Raw genomic sequence first — 21,016 nt, forward strand, 5'->3', positions numbered from 1 at the left:
AAACATTACACTCAGCAGAGTCCACTTACCTATAGAGAAACAAGGAAACAAAATGCTGTGTAGAAAAGGTAAATGCTACGCCTCTAACCTGGAGGCGAGGATTGTGTCTCAGTTCTGCTTTCAGGGTCTCAGGAGAGACCCTTTCTATCAGATAATTCATTTTCACCATTAACACTGAAGTTGTACATTTTTTTGAGGGAGGCTGTCCTGTAAGGTATTATATAATCCAGGGTGGCCTTTAATCAGAGAAGTCTACCTGTTTCAGCCTCTAGAGACCTGAGTTTATAGGAAACCACCACGGCTTCCTTGAAATTATACTGTTTTCATGTAGTACATGCCTAAGAATTGGTGCCTCCTATATTTTCTTTTATGTTATGTAGTATATTATTATTTATTTTATGTTATACAATATTATTTTGTGTTATAGAGTATATGATTTTATTTTGTTACACAATATAGTAGATATTATTATTTAATGTTATGTAATATATTATATTTATGCTATACAATATATTTTATTTCATGTTAGATGAAATATTATTTTATGTGAGACAGTATATTATATATTTCGTTATATATTACATATTAGTTGGATGTTATACAATATATTTTAGTTACACAATATATTTTATGTTACATATTATGTTATACAACATATTTTATGTCATACAATGCATTGTATATTAATCTATACCAACTAATACATGTTAATTATATGGCCTATAATATATAATATAGTAAATACATATAAAGCTTATATACATAGAATAAAGTTCTGCATTATATCTTATTCAGACTTGGAGATGATCAGCATCATTCATAAGTCCTCCCCAATACAGGTACAACTGATCACTTTTGTTACTGCCTTTCTGGGGTTCTGTTGTTAGCCTAAATTAAACAGTATATCTCACCCATTGCATTTTATTGAATAATTATAATTTTAGTATCTGGTTAATATTTCATAGAGTGTTTTTATATATCTTAGTTAAGCATTTTATTGTTTTAGAATTTTTGCTGTGATCAACACTTTGTGCATATACATAGCTTAGTTCCTTAGAACTCGCAAATGTGAGGTCTGGAGGCTGAGATGTCAGGGTTCAGGGGCTAGCATTTTATATATAATAACATCTTTTGATGCGTTTTTCTCTACGTGCTATTTCTGTGACCTCCACAGGGAATTGTGAGTCTCAAAGTATCCTCTATCATTCTCACATAAAACATATTGGTTTCTTTTTTTTTTTTTTTTTTTTTTTTTGCATTAGAGTTTTCTGTTTATTGTGAGGTTAAATATGTCTCCATACTTAGCATGTCTAATCAGAATTTCATGTCGCATTTGAAACTGAATAGTTTCTAATATTAGGATCCCATTCATAGCAAAACAAAAAGTAAATATTTAGTAAGCATTGTGAATTCCTTTAAAAAGAGGTCCTAGAAGCTTTTTTAGTCATGAACTTGCCCTTTGAATGAATTGAGAAGTATGTCTTATTTTGAAATTGAAATGTAGAGATTGGTGAGTGGTCGCTTACCCACCGGTTCCTGTAATCCAGCACATTTTGAAGCCAAGTGTTCTTGAATTTCTTTTTTTTAAAAAAAATCTTAAGTTTTCATGTTTTGAGAATTTTATACATAAATACTGTATTCACATCATTTTCACACATCCTTGTCCCCCAATAACTCCTCCATAATTTTCATACTTCCTCTTGAATCCATGACCTCATCTCCTTCAAGTATTATTGTTTATATAAATACATATATATGTGTGATTAGTCCTCAGGGCTGGTTCCTGGTTGATTCTGCCAGTGTGTATCTGAAGTGTGTGACATCTTCAGCAACAGGTTCTTACCTTCAGGTTCTGGGAGACAACCAAGGGCAGAGGGGATAACCTCATACACACACACAGACACACAGACACACACACACACACACACACACACACACACACTGTGTATGTGTATGTATACACATTTATATATTTTCCTTCTGTGTCTTCAATGTTGCTTGTATGTGTATGCTTAGGGACAGAACAAGCATTTAGGAGTTCATCCTCTGGGAAGATGGGTTCTCCATCTCTCCTGTCGTTGACTGCCTCTAGGTCTTCATTCAGGAGTAGAGCCGGGTGAGATTCCCCCATCCCTTTTGGCAGGTGTTGTCACTGTGACAGTCTTATTTAGCCGTATTATTGAGATTTCATGATTGCAGTTTCATGCGTCCACAATACCATCTTGAAGGGGATGGTCTAGTCTTCTGGTTCTTACAATCTCTCTGTCCCCTTTTGTGCAATGCTGCATTTTAGACGTATGGGATGGGTTGGCGCTCCGTATCCTGCGGCCCATGTACTCTGAATTTTGTCCAGCTGTGGGTTTCTCTCATGGTTTCCATATGCTGAAAAAAGGAGTTTCTTTGATTAGAGATATGAACTACATTTCTCTGTTGGTATAGGGCTGAGTATTTAGAATGCAGTTAGAAACTATATTAACATCAGGAAGACAAGCCATTCTTACTCAACATTCTCCCCAAGCCTCCGATACTCTCAAGAGTGTCCGTGCCATGATGATTATTACTAGACAGTAGTGAGAGTTTCTCAGGGCTGTGTCCCACACCCTTGGTGTGTCATAGTTGAAATGTTTTTGCCGTCCCTCCCTGCCATCTTTCCATTGTGTGTGCTACAGGAACTGAGAGGATTGTGACAGTCTCAGCTGGTTTCTCTTCTCCTTTAGACATCACTGTTTGTAACAATTCTGATTGCCAGTCTTTCCCCATCTATAAAATTTTAAGATTATGGCTCTACTTAATTCTGTTTTGTTACTCTGGCTTGAGAATATTCATTTAATGTAAGTGCAGCCTGAACACGCTAGTTGGAGTTGGTGCAACTGCTCCTTCCTGGTCCCTCTTGCCATTTTTCATCATGTTTACCAAACCTATTCTATCGCATGAGTTCCTGGGATTGTCTTCTTTGTCAGAAGTGATTTAGTGTTTTCTCTTGAGCAACCTAAGTGTTAGTACATTTGCCCTATATTTCTCTCCTGCTTTCTGGGGGTCTCTGTAGTTCAAGAGAATCTGGGCTCTACAAGTATCTCCCCTTGGCTTAACATGTTGAGGCATTTTCAGTGAGGGATGTTGAAGAGAGACTGAGCTTCTTCTCATCTGACATCTGTACAGTCCCTTAGCCACTGCCTTGAAATTTTCTCTCTAAGGCGTTGCAACCGTAGATGGTTGCAGTCTGAACATTTGAGGTCAGGGATTCCTTTTCCCCTATAAGGTATGTCAGGTCTGTTTTGTGACCTTTGTTTCTTCACCTTCATCTTTGAGGGAACTGAAAGGGTAGGAAGCTCTGTTACAACTCAAATCCGAGTAAATTTCCTCATGAGCACAAAGATCGAGTGGCAAAATGATGGAGACAAGGGACATCCCCTGTGTGTCATCTTTGGTCAGAGAAATGGCCAGTTAGAGATAGGCCTCAGGCAGAATGTTGAAAGTAGATTTTTTTTTTTTTTGGCAGCTACTAGTTTCATCTTCAGCACTGAGGGCTCTGTGGGTTGTGCCCAAGTCTTCCCAGAATCTTCAAGTTCTGAGAAGGAGGCCTGGCTGCTTCTGTACTACGGCTCTGTTTCCCTGGCAAGGCTTTAGGTCTCTGCACAGACATTGTAAATTACCTGAACACATCTCTTGCTCATAAAATATTATTGTCCATTTGTGAATCAAACATTTAGAACCCGGAGGGTTTTTTTGTGTTTTGTTTTTTTGTTGTTATTGTTGTTGTTTTTTTTTTTTTTTTTAAATCAGGGTTTGCTATAAGAAACCAGCAGCTGTAGGTATTTAATAGAAAATACTCAATAGAGACTTTTAGCTCAGAAATGATTGGGAAGGCCCCCATGGAATAGATGCTTGAATGAGTATTTTGAATTGAGCCTCAGAACTACAACTAACCCTATGTTAACCCAAGAAGGAGAAAGATCAGCCGGCCTTCTCTCAGCTTTGAGTTCAAGAATGACCACTGTACTCTGTGAGAGAGGTGAATGTAAGGGGTAACTGCCCTCTGAGACACGAGATCCAGGGACCCTCTGCCACAGCTGCTGCGTGACAAGCACCCATGCTGAAGGGAATGTCAGTGCAAAGGTCCCCTGTGCCCTCCCCCCAGGCTTCCAGGAGGAAACAGGCAGAACCAGAAGACATAGCCTCTCTGCCCCACCCCGACCTTCTAGATCTCAAGGTCGTATGCACATTTTGGCACATTTTGGCAGAATTTTTCTTACAGTCCACACCTACCAACAGCGCAGCCACTGTGTGAGTGGCCTGTCTGAGTGCTGATTCACTATCCATCGTAATGAGTTTGAGGGATTTTACCAAATTTTGTGTGGCTTGAATGCGTAGTCAACACTAAAGCAGGGGGCTCTGTTAAGTCTCAGCTTGTCAGTGTCGTTTGTTATATAACAGTTTATTTTAGGGAAACCCTTTGGGGAATTCCTGTTGATGAAAAAAAAGACCTTAAGAAGGAAAGACCGTGGCCTGGGAGAGTACTCTAAATTGTTTTCATTTCAACATTCTGGAAAGTACTAGAGGGAGACCCAGAGTATTACAGCCATGGTCACCGTGTCAGGGTGAGTTCTGTGTTAAGCAAAGGTTGCTGGATTCTCACCCTGTGCCTTTAACTGTGCATTGCTGCTTCCCTAGCCCTGAAAGCATGCTTGGAATTTGCAATGTAAATCAAATAAAATGTATGTAAAATATATTAAATAGAGAGATGACCTGTTGACCTGTAAGGAATTATTCTGACTTCTCCTTTTATGCTTCCGTGAAACTGATTTAGAAACGTGACAAGATTGTTAGCAGTTAGGCCACCCTTACCCATGTTGCCTAGTGAATTGCTTGAAACACATGCTAGATCCTTTTTTTTTTTTTTTTTTTAATGTCCCAAATTAGGCCCCAGGTAAACTTCTATAATACTTACAACAAAATAAATATTGTAGTTACTGGTAGTACAGGGCATGGGGAGGAAGGATGGTAGAAATGCCCTTGGAAGGTGTCAGCACCTCTTCATAGTAGGTGACCTTTGTTACTCTAGGAACAGGGCTCAGGAGCTCAGGGGTTACAGTTGTGCTCTTCTGCCTCTTTCTACATGGCTGGAACTTTCTTAATCTTTCTCTTTTTAAATTACTGTGTTTTGAGATTTTACTTAGTTTTATTTTGTGTTTGCCTGAATGATGTCTGTTCGTCACTTGAGTACAGTGGCCGCAGAGGCCAGAGAGAGTTTTGGATCTGCAGGGACTGGAGCTATAGATGCCTCTGAGCTTCTGTGAGGATGCTGGGAATTGAGTCCTGTTTCTCTAGAAGGGCAGCTGGTGCTTCTAACTGCCGAGCCGTCTCTCTATCCCTGTCTTTCTTTCTTAACTGGGGGCACATGCTCTGGAGCAGGAGGTCCTAAGTTCTGATCCTGCCCCTCATTCCTGGGAGCAGCATTCCAATGAGGAGAGGTTCTTAACTCTGCAGAACCCTTGGAACAGTAGCTGAGTGTATTTGAGCTTTACTTGTGCCAAGCAAATAAGATGTTGTCACTATTCTGCTTATTATCCCATTGGAGACACTTTGAAGAGGTTCTTGTTAATGGGGACAGCGACCAAAACTGCAAGCATAAATTGAACTTAAAGCCACTGTAGTGATGAGGAATTGTGGAGAACAGAGCCTGGTACATGGCATACAATGATTCAAACTCAGAGCATAACTCTTAGTACTCCCAAACCCTGATGATTGTGTGTGTGTGTGTGTGTGTATGAGAGAGAGAGAGAGAGAGAGAGAGAGAGAGAGAGAGAGAGAGAGATGGTAGTGGTAGTAGTATTAGTTTTAGTAGTGGTAGTGATGGGGAATTACAGTGATAGTATAGAACTTGTCTTCACTGGGATGATGAGATAGGCCCTGTACGGGGCATTTGAAAGAAAGCCCCAGGGAAGATAGCATTATTGCTGGCCATTCACTCACAGTTACTGCTCCAGTTATTGCAGAGCCATGGGCTTCCAGCTTGATTCATAGCGTACTGGAGAATCAAGGAAAATGCCTTTTGTTTTTGTAAACAAGGTTGGCTCATGTACCAAAATTTAAGTATTCCTAAAACTGTTTTAACCAATTTGTCTAGTTCATGATTAGTCTCTTATTCAAGTACTAAGGTAGAAAGTGCTTTTGTGTATGTGTGAAAGAAAACTCAACATTCTACTGTGTGAAATTTAGATTTCTGTTTTTTGTTCTGAAGCTGAAATAACCATTTAAAAAAAAAAAGGAAAGAACCAGACTAAATTTGAGAGAAAGATGTACGCTGAGACGGGAATAAATTAAATTATGTATTTGAAGGAGTGCCGTGCATTAGGGAATTTGTGGTTATCGGAGGAAAGGTTGAGATGGATCCATGATCCTTGTGGTCGTACACATTTCAGCTATGAAGAACTTTATAGCCATCCATGTGGTTGAGTCCTGAAAGGCGCCTTAAGATGTAAGGAGTTCTATGTCATGTGTGTGTGTAGTCTGTTATTTTCCTGGAATATTTAGCCAGTTGAATATTTTTTTTATACATTTTAGTTTTTTAGCATAGTGATGAAAAAGCTAATTCAGAAGGCTTAATACCAGTTCTCTCATGGAGAAAGATTTAAGGAGGACTAGCCCTCATTGTTGTGATTCTAAAGTGAGCTGAAACAGCCAGGCTGATCTTTGCTCAGCTGCCATTGGTAAGTGCCTTATCGGATTTTGCCTTATTTCGAAACAATACTTGAAATAAAAGTAGAACAGTTTCCAACATTCAGGAAAAGTCTTGCTTCACTGGGAAGTATATGATCACAACTGTATCCTTCCTCTCCTAACTTGGATTAGTGACACATTCATATCAAAAGGTTGTATGGCCTTCTGACCACTTTATACACTGAGTGACAATCTATTTAGATTTTTAATTAATCAAAAATTATTATTTTGAAGCATATTACATGCATCATGTTAATTCTTCTTGTCTCCTAAAGTTCTCCTATAATCTTTGCTTAAAATTTCCATCACCCTTGCCATCACTTTCATGTTCTATTTTCTGGCCATTTGAAAACTTAACTTAGATACTTACATTTGTATTTCATTTTTAAAACAGAAACTTAAAATCACAAGTAGAGCTACAGAATACCACAGAGTTTACTATCACAGCTAATGTCAGTGATATTAATTCCAGTAAATATGAGTAATCAAGATTACTTCAGAAACTTAAGGTAGTTTGTACACAATGGTTCGAATAAGGGATACATTGATAGGCTTTGGTGAGTGATTGTGGAATTACATGTGAATAAATGCAGATCTACAGACAAACATGTGGTGTCGACACACGTAAGAAGATCGATAGCATTCTCAGAATAAAAAAATAAAAATCTATCCTTTCAGTTCATTAGTGAGGTGGGCTTTTTTTTTGGCTTATTTTTGCTAGGATATAAACAGAAGTATTAAAAAAATTAAGAGTAATTAAAATACACCTCAAGTGCTAGTAAAATTCCATGGCATATGTAATGGGTATAGCAGACTTGTAAACAGATAGCCTGAGCATGGCGTTGAATACAAGTTTGCACATGCTGCTGAGGGAACACAGACGAACGGGCAGCTATTTAGATTACAGACCTGAGCACTTATGGGTAGGTTTCAAAGGAGAGATTCCAGATAACCACTAAAGAGACTCCTAAGCTTTATTAGAGATTATGTTGTTGACTTTTCTCCTCATCACTTTCTCATCCCTTTGGAAGGGCAAAACATTTGTGAATTAGGCATGCAGCATCGTACGAGCATTCGTGTTCCCACCTTCTAAAGCAGATTTCCGGAGTGCAGACAAACTCAGGTTCTCCTTTGCCCCTCACTTTTAGCTGTGCATACATACAAAGTTTGCGGTTTGCATCAGAGACTTAGAAGGAGCCTCCTTGGGACCACATTTTTATGTAAGCATAAGGTACTACACAGAAGTGAGGTGTCATCATAGACTATAAAATGGCGTGGGAGGGAATTAAAAATAAAAGCCATTTGTCTATTGTCTTAGAGCTGGGGAAACTGAGATACTGTTTTCATGTGATTTAGAGTGGAAGGTGGGGTTGCCCTTTGTCTTCTCCTGTGATCATTACCAATGATATAGGCACTGAATCTTTTAGAAGATCCTTTACTCCTACGGCCGCTTCTGTTGTCTTTTATCCAGTCTTCCTGGTTGTCATCCACTAAACAATAATGTCCTTGACATGCCTAGTGAAACTTAACCACTGCAAGGTGGTGGGTTTTGTTGTTGTTGTTGTTTGGTTTGTTTGTTTTTCTGGTAGAACATTTGGGTTTGCTCCCTGCCCCTGATAGCTTCTAACTGCTCTGCTAAATTGGGTAAGCAGCTTCAGTTTCTCTAAATGTGTGGGGACTTTTGCATGTTATATTCCAATTAGTAGAAACATATGCTAGGTCCCAGTGTGTGTAGGAACTCTCACTGACCTCTCAACTCTCTGTAGCTTATCTTGTCTGTTGTCAGCTGCCTTTTCTTTTCCCATGACTTCTCAGACAACGTGGCAACAAAAGGTGGGCTAGCCCTTGTCTACTCTCTCCTACTCTCTCATGTGGAGCCCTAGAGTTCAGTGCTGTTGTCTCCCTGTCAGTTTCTTCTTCCAGTGATATTGTGAATATGAAGGGAAGGTGCATTATAAAGGCTTATCTCTATTCTGGTTCCCTTTTGATGACAGTGACTTACAGTTACTCAGTGGGGCCTAATGTCTCTCTGTCTCTTCCCCCCCCTTCTCTCCTTCTCCCTGTCTCTCTCTTGCCTGCTTGGTTCATTTGGGGTTTTCAAATGCAGTCTTTGTCTTTTTGTTTTTTGTTTTTTCCTTCCTCTCTTGCCCCAGTGTTGCCAATAGCAGCTAGCACATCCTCACATTGTTTTCCATATGAATACCTTTGTGCCATGGTGGTCAAGAATCTGTTTTGACTCTTATTCTTCTTCCCCTTACTCAATACCTCCTCACTGGGGCTTGGGAGGAGGGGATTGGAATTTGTAGTACTTTAAGTTTCCTCTAAAACGACTTTCTACATATTCTTGGGGAACTATAGGACATGAGAGTTGGACAGAAGCATAGTTTGAAAAAAAAAGTAATTTTAGTTTACAGATAAGGAGATATATTGAAGTTAAAAGATGTGCTAGGGCTGTTCGTGACCGAGTGAGTGATTGTGGCCGAATGTTCTGTGTCTAAGTACAAGGCTGTCTCTAGTATTTCCCATGTCTCTGAGAGAGCCTATATAAAGGGTTGGCATTTCTGTGGAGTTTTTCTCCTTGCTCCTTCTAAGCAATGCCAGCTGTCCACCTAGGGAGTGGGGCGTTTAGCCAGTACCCTTCCAAAGCTGTCTGTGGAGAGACGTTAAGTGAGTACATGACATTTTCAGCCCGTGGCAGGGCCTGCTTTTTTCCCTTCCTGCTGTATCACCTGATGCTTCAGAACATGATTGAGTTTGCCGTTTCACCAGCAATTGTGTGTAATTTTCAGCCCGCCTCACTCTTCAGTGCTGCCTTCCCACGCTCCCGGCGCATGCTGCAGCATATCTGCTTTGTAATTACACTGGTAGGGACTTACCTACACCATTTGGAAAATGTTTGCCTGAAGTGCTTATTTACTTGTTCATAGTAAGTTCTGATTGATACCTTGGTAATGACTGAGATTAATCCAAGACTCCCTCCCGCAATGAGGAGGGTCAAAGAAGTAGGAAAACAGGCAACAAGAAAAAGGAAAAAGAGAGTTGTGCTTCCTCTCAAGAGGTGAGAGGAAAATTATAGATGATGTGGTATCTTCAGATTGAACTTTACTTGGTTTTCAATAGTTTTGCTGCCAGGGTCTCTTCAAAATTCATAAAGCACGTGAACAGACTCATCTTTAGAATCCCCTCCTTCCAACTCAACTATAGCATCTTCAGAAAAGGACATTAACTCCCAGAGAGCAAAAGTTGCATTCTAGGCTCCTGTCTTAACTAAGCTTGGAAGCTGGCTCTGAACTTTGAAGGTTGGACAACCTCCAGCCCAATATTGGCATGCAGTGCAAGGTGAATAGCTGTACCCTACATATGGGAGCACACCCAACATCATGATAACGGTAGGACTGGAAGCAGGAGCTGGCTGGAAAAGTGTCTGCCCAGAAAGCACAGTGTTCCTTGTTCTGATCCCGGCATGGATGGAGTTGCAAAGGAGAAGGAAGGAGGGATGACTTGAACTGAGATTCCCTTATACAAGTCAAAATTACTATCATCAAACAAAGAGGACAAATGCTGGCAAAGGTACAGGTAAAGGGGGGAATCCTTTCTCATGTGTACCCTTGGTTCAAATGTAAATTAGTCTAGTGTGAGAATCTCTCCCCAAACTACAGAATTTGCATATGATCCAGCCTTGTGATCCTGGGTGTAGACCTGAATCGTTCTAGGTCGGCGTGCAGCAGAGAGAGACAGCCACCCACTCACATTCATTGTGGCACTGTTCATTTAGCCAGGAGATGTTATCTGCCTCTGTGCTACCTGTGGAAAGATGGGAAAAGAAAATGTAATGCACATACAGCAGGCCTTCATCCAGCTACAAAGAAGAACAAAGTTAGTTTATTTGAGGGCAAACGCGTACAGCTAGAGGTTATACATGTTTAAGGGACAGAGTTCAGATTCATAAGGACAAATACCATGTTCTTCATGTATGTGGAATTAAAAAAAGAAATCTGAAAGTAAGCAGGAAGCTATTTGGGAAGAGAAAGGGCACTGAGGGAGGCAGGACAAGAGAATAACAGGCAGATTGAATATATTCAGAGTATATATAAAGTGTATAAAAATATCATAATGAAATCCATTGTTTGTATGATCAAGAACAGTAAAACTCTTAAGGCAGCAGTTTGGTAATTCTAGCAAGGCACTGACTTTTACCCATAGAGAACAGTTAAGGAAAAAAACCTTCATGGCTTAAAAAGGAACGTCTTATTTAAGCATTAAACAATTGTTCAAATAGAGAACCTGTTAGTGATGGGCTTGAATGCTAAACTGAAGGCTGCCATCAACTTTTGATGTTGGAGCCACAGACACTCAGTTCCTGCACCATTAAGCTGGTAGGTGTTAGTTTCTGTTCTCTGCCTTAACACCATCCGTTTATTCAGCATCACACACTGACCAGGCAGTTACTGAGGGACTAATGCGAAACAGAGATTAATATGAATGTTTGATGCCACTCAACCCCGGAGTCAGAACGTCTGCACGAAGGAGCCCGAGGAGGGGTTGGTATAGCTCAGTGGTACAATGCGAGCTTGCCACATACCGGAACCCCGGGCAGCCCCGCCAGCGCAAGGTAAATAATCAGAAGCACGCACCGAAAGATTCCAGATGTGCGCAGTTTGGAGGTACTTTTAGAAGGCACGATTTGACACTTATGGCACCAGATGTTGCATAATGCCACAGAACAGTTTGTTGTTCTTCAGTAATCTTAGAAATGCGTATAGAGTTGAATATTGATTTGGAGGGAAGAGAAAGAAAAATCTGATCAAATATCAGTTGGTTCTGTGTTCACAAGCGCCAGAGAACTGGCATTCATGTACTCACGAAGAGGCTTTTTCACTTTACCGTGGCCCTCAGTTTTCTTTCCTATACAGGAAGTGTCTTGGTTGTCAATTTGCTCTTTTGAGTCAATGCCTTCTCCATGATTTTCATTAGTTTGGTCTGTTGGATTTTGGCTTCATCAGTCTGTGATTGTGGAATCTGACAGAAAAGAATATATTAGAATCACCACGCTTCAAGAGGTAGGTGTGGAGAGGTTAAGAGCCCCAACCCCTCTTTCCAGAAAGACAAAGACTGCAGAAAGGAATCCATATTGAAGCTTTGTTAGCTTTCCAAATTGGTGGGTGTATGTTCTAATTAATTTGTGCAAGCTTTTAGAGCTTTACTTTTGGGGAGGCTAGGGGCACTAGGGATTGAATTCAAGGCCTTCTAGATCCTAGCCAAGTGTTCTGTTGCTGAGCTTATGTTCAAAAACATAGCCTCTGGCTTATGTTCTTGATTTTTAAAATGTGGGTCATGAAAGTGCACTTCCGAAGAGTGGTGCGATGACTCTGTGGGCATCACAATAATCGCTTCACATAGAGTCAGCCCTCAGTAAACCACTGCTATTTCTTGTCAGTCTGTGGCTTTGCTGTTCCTGTATAATAGCTGGGGAGAGGTGACAGGGAGATGCAGAGAAGGCAATCAGTGCAACCATGTGTGTTCTTCCTACTTGATTTACATATAGCCCAGACCCTGAAGGGACAGGGCAGTGTCTCTAACTCTTTAGCAGCCAGCATGTTGCGGGGATCAGGGCCATTTCTGTTGTTTGCTCTCTTCTGGTGGGTGCTCTGGCTTCATTTTCAGTGTGGGGAGGATCCTCTCTTTCACTTCTTCCTTTCAGGATGGTTATAAGCCTAGAGTGAAACCTACCTCAAGGCAGAGGAAGTAAGACCAAGGTCAGGAGGGACTGCAAAGGCCACTCTTACCCTGCCTATTTCCGTGTTTTCACTGGTCCTGTCTCTGAGAAGCTAAGGGGTCCTGACAGGCATTTGCTAGTCCATCCATTCCTCAAATCCTTTTATCAAAAGCAAGTTTAAGGTTTAGAGAAAGTAAGCAGCCATAAAACATAAGAGCTGTTTCGATGTTTACAGATGTTCAGTTTGCAGATGCACATCTTTTCTTGTTAAAAGTGACTCTAATTTAACTGAAGCTTAGATACCATTGCATTTATCACATTCTTGTATTCATCTTGCAGAGACTAATTTCCTCTGTCCTTCACATATGCTTTGATTTCTCTCTCTCCACTTCCTCCTTCTTTCCACCGTTTTTTCTTTCCCCCTCTATTGTCTCTCTTTCTATCCCCCATCTGAATGAGAGAGAGAGAGAGAGAGAGAGAGAGAGAGAGAGAGAGAGAGAGAGTGTTAGGTTAGGTCAGAGGACAACCCGGGTGTCAGTCTTAATTTTTCACCTTGTTTTGGAGGCAGTTTCATTGGTTTGCTCTGTGAGGGCTAGCTGACTTAGATCTTCTGGGGAGGCTGTTGTCCCTATCACTCATCTCACTGTAGTAGCACTGGGATCACAAATGTGTACAACTGTGTCCAGCTTGTATGTGTGGTCTGTGGATTTGAACTCAGGTCCTTACATACGCATAGCAAGTGCTTTACCCATTGAGCCATCTCCTCAGCCCCTGTGTTATTAATTCTTGACATTGTTCTTGTTCCTGTTATATTTCAGAACCTCACAGCCTTCATGTCGTGGTTGGAGCCACCTCTCCAAGCCTGTTGACCAAGCCTTGCATTTCTCAGTATCTTTCCTGTGTTACTCCCCTCATAACACTTAGGAAAATAGAACTCCCCCAGACTTTAGACTTCTTGAATAAAGGAGGAGAATCTCATTCATCCAGAGAACTGGTGATAGGCATATAAGTTTATTTGATCCTTAAATTAATAGCTACTTTATTGAGTTCTTATCACGAAGTAGACCATGGCATTATCAACGGTAAGGAGTTCTGTTCTCAGATATTAGAGAGCTTACTGTAGGACGTGTGCTCTCAGCCAATTGTGTGACGAGTCTGTGACAGCAGGACGATGCGGCTGCTGCTGAGCAGGTATACAACCTGAACAAAGGATTCAATGCATGGCTTACATTCTAACGAGCTAGCTGGAAGTAATTCCCAGGACATAAGTTATACATTATGGATAACAAATTATTTGTAGCTGAGTGGTAGCTTGTGTGAATGGGTACAGTGATTAAAATCATGAGGAGAAGATGAATTTTCTATAAGGTATAAATGCTGTCACCTCATCTAATACCTGAAAGGTATTAGAAATAGGTTTAGGATCTTTTATTAAATAAAGTATCATATCTAGAAGTATTTTCACTGAGTTTTGATAAACCTTTAAAGATCAGATCGTGCGGTCATTACTAAGTTAATTGAGACTGCACTGGGCTTCAAAACCTCTGAGTGAAAGCCTGAGAATGAGAAGGGAAGTGGCCAAGAGAACATCAGTGCACAGTGACCAAATTATAAATAAAAGTTTGATTTCCCCATTAGTGTAGCAAAACACTACAATTGTGACTTAGGATGCTTTTTTTCTAGGACTGAGGAGATGTTTCAGTATCTTGAAATCCATCAACATGATTCGTTACATACCAAGTTAAGAGAGGCAAAGGAACTGTGCTGATGGCCGGTAATAGGAAGGTAGAGGTTCTGGACAGTTGTGACTGCAGGGAGGTAGGTATGTTATTTAACCACTCCTGCAGAAGCTATTTTCATATGGTCTCTATCTTATAATAGGACAGTGAGACCAGCCAGGACATTCCAGGTCACTGGAGCAAGTATGAAGTTTGATCAATTGCTTTTTAGCAAGCTAATGTTAGTATGCAAAAAGTATTCCATTGTGTAAGTATACCACAATTTCTGTATCCATTCCTCAGTTGAGGGAACGTCTGGGTTGTTTCCAGATTCTGGCTATTACAAATAAAGCTGCTATGAACATGGTTGAGCAAATGTCCTTGTTGTATACTTGAGCATATTTTGGGTATATGCCTAGAAAAAAAGTACTAGAGCAATCCATTAAAAAGACCGTGTTGCTACTCCCCCTTAGGAGGAGTCATTCACAGGTAGGCATCTAGTTTGGGCTATGTAAAAACAGCGGGCTTGGTAGCCAGGGATTGGAAGGAAATGGAATGAAGATGGGGTCAGCAGCACACGAATTCACACGGGGGCACTATTGCCACCTAGAAGACACATCTCCAAACAGATGTGGCCCTCACCGGAGGACAGGCTCAAAGTGCCTCCTTTGGGGAGGCAGACATCATCAGGATAGTTCGCAGGGCTAAGCGGGGCAGAGATGACTATGGCTTTCATGTAGATTCTTACATTTTTTACTCTTAATAGCGTCCCTGAAGTTACTTATCCAAGTATATCTGTGGCATCACTAGTTAACCCAACATACAGTAGCTGGTAAGTGGTATGGAATTGCTCTGCAGATTTTCACCTTTTTTTCAGAGACCATTACACACTGTATTAGCTTGGACTGGAAAGAGTTTGTTTTGGAAAAACTCTCGATTTACAGCAAAGGCGCAGTGATGCTATTAACCCATTATGTAGGTACAGTTAAAATCTGTACTACAAATACGGGTAGAGCGTTAGAACTTTGAAACTTTCCTTGATTTCATTCATTTACTGTTTTATATTCACAGTAGTCACCTTGAAAGTAAAGATGGTGCTGATAACCCAATTTCCTAAGCAAGTGGCTTAATAAGAAAAAGAAAAACTTTTTGGCTGCTTCAACCATAGAAGTAGGCTTAGTTTTGGTTCTTAAGTCCCTTTAAACGATTCCAAATGCTCGGCCAGACTGAAAAACTCTGAGTAAAACAGGCATTTATTGATTATTGTTCCCTGTTGGTTTTGTGGCATGGCTTATTGCTAATAATGGAATCTAAAATATGGTTCCTGACTTTTCATAGGCTCACGGTTCTCAAGTGTATATGTCTCCATGCACATACACACGGTACAAAAAGCAAAAGAGGGGTTCTGATGCCAGGGGAAGCCAGTGTCACCATTGGCTTCAGCAGTTTCTTCCCCTTTGTTATCCATCTCTTAGTCCTATCTTTTGACAGACCGCTTGTTTCTGTCTGTATAAAATGATCTATAATTTTCAAGTCACTGCATAAGAATGGACCCCTCCCCCAGGTTTCATTGCAATTGACGGTATATCCGTAAAGCTGTCAGTATTATTTTATTGTTTTTCATAAAATCTCCGTGAATTAAGGAGGCCTGGAATTTCTAAACCATAATTTTGACCATGTAGCAGAAGCGTTCCAGATCACCTGCTTGTCCACGGCATGGGCACGTGTGAATTCCTTATAGTAGGCAATGCTGTGTCTCACCTTCTTCTCTCTCGATTGCTGTGCTACATGCTGAGGCCTTCATTTGTTCCTGCATTTCCTGTGTGCCTTGTCATTATAGACATCTGGAGGTTATCATGTAGCCCTCTTAATTAATTCAGTTCAATTAATAAATTACTAGGTAGATTTGGGGCTAGGAGTGGGGGGCAGGGCACCTTCCGGCCTCCCTGTGCAGGAGAGCTCTTGCAATCAGGCCTGGAGAGCCCTCTTCAACAAGTCTGTGAGACACTTTCCCAGCAGGCAGGCTGCCTGGAGGAGTGATTGGCATATCCTGACTGAGAGCTCAGCACTGTCTTCCCACAGTGTGGGCACTCTGATAGAACCCTGGCTGGGCTGGGCTGGTTATCCCTAGTGGAGTTAAACTAACTTTTCCACAATTTTCCAGCTTAGTTAGCCGTTAACGGGCCATTTCTTTTGATTTGTGGGGTCACCGTCGCATTGCTGGTGTTGAATATTCTTTCTCCAATAAATGTCAGTATTTGTTCCAGACATTTTGGCAACCAGTGCCTCTGTGTCCACCTTCCAGGGGCCTCTTAGGGTTGGCGGTGGGGCTGAGCCGGATTTGTACAGAAGGCATTTTAAAGTGTGCTGCCTTGTATCTGTTAACAAAATAAACATTTACTATTTCTCTAATGCGTACTGGATAAATTTAAGCTGAAGTGGGCGTGCAAAGCGCCCTCCCTTGGCCCCTTTGCCCACTCTAGCTCTTTGGTCAGCCGCATTTGCATAGGCCCCTCCAGCCACCCTGAACACAGTGTTGTCTGTTTTTTCCGTTTTCCTAACTGCAGATTTCAACAATGTCTCACCCATCTTGGCTGCCACCCAAAAGCACTGGTGAGCCTCTCGGCCACGTTCCTGCACGGATGGAGACCACCCATTCTTTTGGGACCCCCAGTATTTCAGTGTCGACACAACAACCACCCAAGAAGTTTGCTCCGGTTGTTGCTCCAAAGCCAAAATACAACCCATACAAGCAGGCGGGAGGAGAGGGTAAGTTGTGGTGACTGGGGTGGGGAATGAGAATAAAAGATGTGATTTGCACAGACGGTTGTATCGGAAGGGGGATTCTCAGTATACTTACTGCAGTTCATGAACTGTCCATTTCTAATTAGCCATCATAGTTCACAGCAGTGACCTTCTAGAAACAGAGATGAAATATATCAATAATTATTATTATATATTAAATATAATTAATAATGAATATATTAATAAGATAGGAAAATATCTAGTGATGGATCTCTATTATTGCTATTTATGACTATAAAACAGATAGAGACATGACCTCTTCATGTATAGCTCAGAGCCTTTCTGTAGCTTATCCTCATGCTAACCTATCCTGTGGGGATGTGTCTACCAGCCAAGGGATTCCCACTGTAGCCAGCAGACAAGTGACAAAATGTCACCAAGCAATAATTGGTCCAAAGAGAAAACCACAGGACAAAATTCCCTGCAAAGTCCCCGGAACTCTGTTGCCGCTCACTGGTTCTGCCCCAGAAAGCTGTCGGTGACACCCGTGTATGTTGAAATCACAGATGGCTCAGAGTAAGCCTTAGTCCCAGGCGTTTTAGTAGCAATGGATTCATGTTACATCAAGTGGGTTTTGAATGTCTACACGAGCTGAGCATGCAGTGCGTGACATCACATTAGCGTGCTTGACCCTCAAAGTCTCTGCGGTAGAGGGGACTCCGCGTTTATACCAGTCAACGTCACCAGCTCCTTCATGCCCACAAAGCAGTAACTTAAAAGCAACATATAGGATAGTGTGCAACCGAGAACCAAAGACGTGCTCTGCAGAGATTCAGTGTCTTTCTCTCTTCCCTGCCGCATCCTAACCTTTGAAAAATGACCATCTGTCTCTAAAGTCCTCTTCACTGTGCTCTTAGATACGTCTGTGTTTGTGTTGTAGCAGCATTGCAGGGCGTTATGTTATACCCTGCGGTGTTGCCTCTTCCTTCTGGTTTCCTCCAAGTCTTTCCCACTTCCCAGGAACCACCCCACTAGTCCAACAGTTTACCTGCTCCATTGGCCTACGAGTGCTGTGGGGCCCCTGTCAGAAACGTGGCACAGATGTCTGGCTTGTATAAGGACACTGCAGACTTAAAGGCTATGGGAAGACCAGGCCTCTCTACTTTCTGAGTGCTGTGGATCTTCCGAGATCTCTGTGTGTCCCTTCCATACAAAAGGCATTGCCAAGACACGAGCATGCTTTTCTGGAAAAAGTGCAAGCTGTCCATGTTTCCCTGACCCCAGTGCCTGGGCTCGAAGCACCATCACCCTTGTAAGGGACTGTACTTTTGCAGTTTGCTGAGGTCTTTGTGAAGCTGGTTTGCCCTGACTCATTATCCTCTGGCGATTGCAGGGCTCACCTTTGCTCAAGAGCAGGGAGAGCCATGTGTTGGCTTCCTGGTTGGTTTTCTTAGCTTCCTGGTTGGTTTTCTAAGCCTTTCCTTTTGTGTGATTTAAAGGGCACCATTAGTTCTTTTCCTATTTGGGGAATTCAAATGGACTTTGTACTAATTGGAAGAGCACAAAGACAAAGTGCTTAACAGAAAAAAAGGTCATGAGGAAGCTTTAGTGGGTATGGGAATTGATTATATGCCCAGAGGTTAGTTTGTACATGAAAATCCAGGGGCCATCAGGAGAGGAGAAACATATAATCGTGTATCTCTTTACTCTGAACATCCCGAGGCATAGTGAAGCAAGCCTCTAATTGTGCCCCGGCTTGCCATGCCCCTGCCTTGTGATGGACCTGCCTCTGCCCTGATTTTTCACTGATTTACAAGGGTGTAAGCTGAATTACCTTCACCACAGCTCGCAACTACTTGTCTCTTGCGACCCACCCTGTTGCGTTTGTTGCCTTGTTGGGATCCTGCTTGTACCACTTTCCCCGCAATGTTTGGTGCAACCTGAAGCAGAAGGTTCTTCCCCTTCTTCTCCGAAAACATGCTGTCACCTCACTGCAGCACTGCTACGCTTACTGTCCTTCCTGCTAGGCCCCCGCCACTCACTGACCGTGTGTCCGTACCACACGCTCCATTCTTCTGCCGCCATTTGATTGTCTTTTTCATACAAGCCGGTGAAGTAGCTCCCACCCACATCCAGGAAGAAACTGAAATTCTGAGAGGGGGTGTCTGTTCTGTCTAGGGATGTGCTATGCCAAGGCTGTTGTACTTAGGCCAAGTGAACCGTAAAGCTGCGTAGGTCAGTTACGTTCTTCTCCTCTCCTCATTCCAGGAGCTTCTCATTTGAGGAGTTGTCCAAACACTGCTGCTTTCAAGTTAGTGCGTGCGTTTCTCACATTAGCATTTTGTCCGTGATCTCCGGGGTTTGCTTTCTTACTTTTTCCTTCTGGCCGGGAAAGCAGAAAGGCACCCACATGTTTTCCACATCAGCTTATATTTATGCTCTACCCATATGTTATAATTTTCTTTTATAGAATACTGTGCTAATAACCTTTGTCTAGAGCGCTTGGACACACAGTGGGTTCGCCTTTTCCCAGGCAGTGTATTTTTTTTTTAAGCCTTAGGCCCTTTGATTCCCCAAGAATTTTTAAAGAATTTGTATTTTCTCAACCATTTTAGATGCCCCTACCTTCCCAAATAACTGCTGTGTCCAGCTTTGAACTTTGAGGTGCTGTGTGTGTGTGTGTTGTGTGCTGTGTGTGTTACAAATGCATATTGTTTCATGTACATGTATTTTTTGCAAAGTTCTTTGGAATGCATTATGCTTTTTTTCCAAGGGCAATGAAAGAACACAATTTTCTTCTGGTTCTTCAAGTGTCACCTTCTAGTATTGTTTATCCTGTCATCTGGCTTCTACTTTAAGAACGACTAAGAAAACACTAAAGCAGAACCAGCACCATGAAACCTCAAACTTTGATGGTGCAGAAAAGTTTTCTTTCTGTTCTCTATAGGTAGTGAAGTACCTGAACTTTCTAAGGTATTGTTTATCTGAGATGGTTTTGAGGTTATTCTGTTTTTTGTCTGTCCATCTGTCTATGTTTCTCCATGGTTGATGAGTTTGTGAAGTTGGAATTATCTTGTCTTGTAGATTTATCTTTCCATAATATTTGCATTTACAAACTTATCTGTTTTTTTATTTGACAAGTGAATCTGCAGTGCACTGATTGTAGGAGGTCTTGTGCTAGAACCTTTTATATTGGCTCAGTCCTTTATATTTTACTCACCACTTGTATTTCTTTGTTTTGTTTTAAAATTTCCAAAGATAAGTTTTACTGTTGCTTTCTCAGGCAGACAGAACAGATGTTATTTCCATTTTACTGATTGCTAGTCCACCGAAAATAAAAGAGCTTATTAAAGAATGTAAGAGGACTGAGCATATAGCTCTCTACCTATTGGATGGATGCATACATGTGTGCATGCAAATGCTCATGTGTACGTCTGTATGCGTACACACACATACACACACACTGTGAAATAAAGGAGGTGCTTCTTCATAGCCACACTCCTACTTATCATAAGATTTTTTAACTTTTAAAGAACATTTATTTTATTTCAAACGTTTGAGTTTTTGCCTGCATGTGTGTCTGTGCATCACGTGTGTGCAGTGCCTGTAAAGGACAAAAGAAGCCCTCAGATCCCGTAGAACTGAAGTTATAAACAACTGTGAGATGCTGTGTTGCTGCTGGGAATCGAACCCAGGACCTCTGGAAGAGTAGCTCTTATCCCCTGAGTCATCTCTTCAGTGTCTGATTTTGACTTTTCCAAAGTATTATGCCCATTAACTATTTAGCTAGACAACCTTGACTTTCACATAATTTTGGTATTTTAATATTTTATGATATTTGTTTGAAATTAAATTCAAAGATTGAAGCATTCCACAAACGATTTTTAAATATATTACTTCTGTATCATAAACAGTTCCTCTGCTTTTATTGCTTGTCCCAAGTCTATGAAGGCAAAGCAGTTGAGGTGAGGTGAATGCAGATAGAATGTTTTCTTCTCCATTCTTCTGTGCTGTTATCTGATGCTATTGTATCCATTCCATGTAGTGGAAATAGTTTTAGAGAACACTGTTAAATATGACATAGTTAGTGACAAAAGACCTTGATAACCTTATGAAT

At 41.3% G+C, this 21,016-nt stretch overlaps 1 protein-coding gene across 5 annotated transcripts in view; it reads left to right on the forward strand.

Annotated features, from left to right (window-relative positions):
• Lpp (LIM domain containing preferred translocation partner in lipoma) overlaps positions 1-21,016 on the forward strand; it is a 589,358-nt gene that overhangs the window by 184,046 nt on the left and 384,296 nt on the right. For 4 of the 5 annotated variants that reach the window (XM_060370146.1, XM_060370150.1, XM_060370149.1 and 1 more), the window contains one exon: positions 16,722-16,923. The exons of the other annotated variant lie outside the window; for it this stretch is intronic. In XM_060370146.1, coding sequence (XP_060226129.1) covers positions 16,731-16,923 — 193 coding nt within the window. In that variant the 5' untranslated portion in view covers positions 16,722-16,730. The remainder of the gene's footprint in view (positions 1-16,721; positions 16,924-21,016) is intronic. 5 annotated transcript variants of the gene reach the window in all.

This window comes from Meriones unguiculatus, chromosome 17 (genome assembly GCF_030254825.1).
Source record: "Meriones unguiculatus strain TT.TT164.6M chromosome 17, Bangor_MerUng_6.1, whole genome shotgun sequence".
NCBI classification, from domain to species: Eukaryota; Metazoa; Chordata; class Mammalia; order Rodentia; family Muridae; genus Meriones; species Meriones unguiculatus.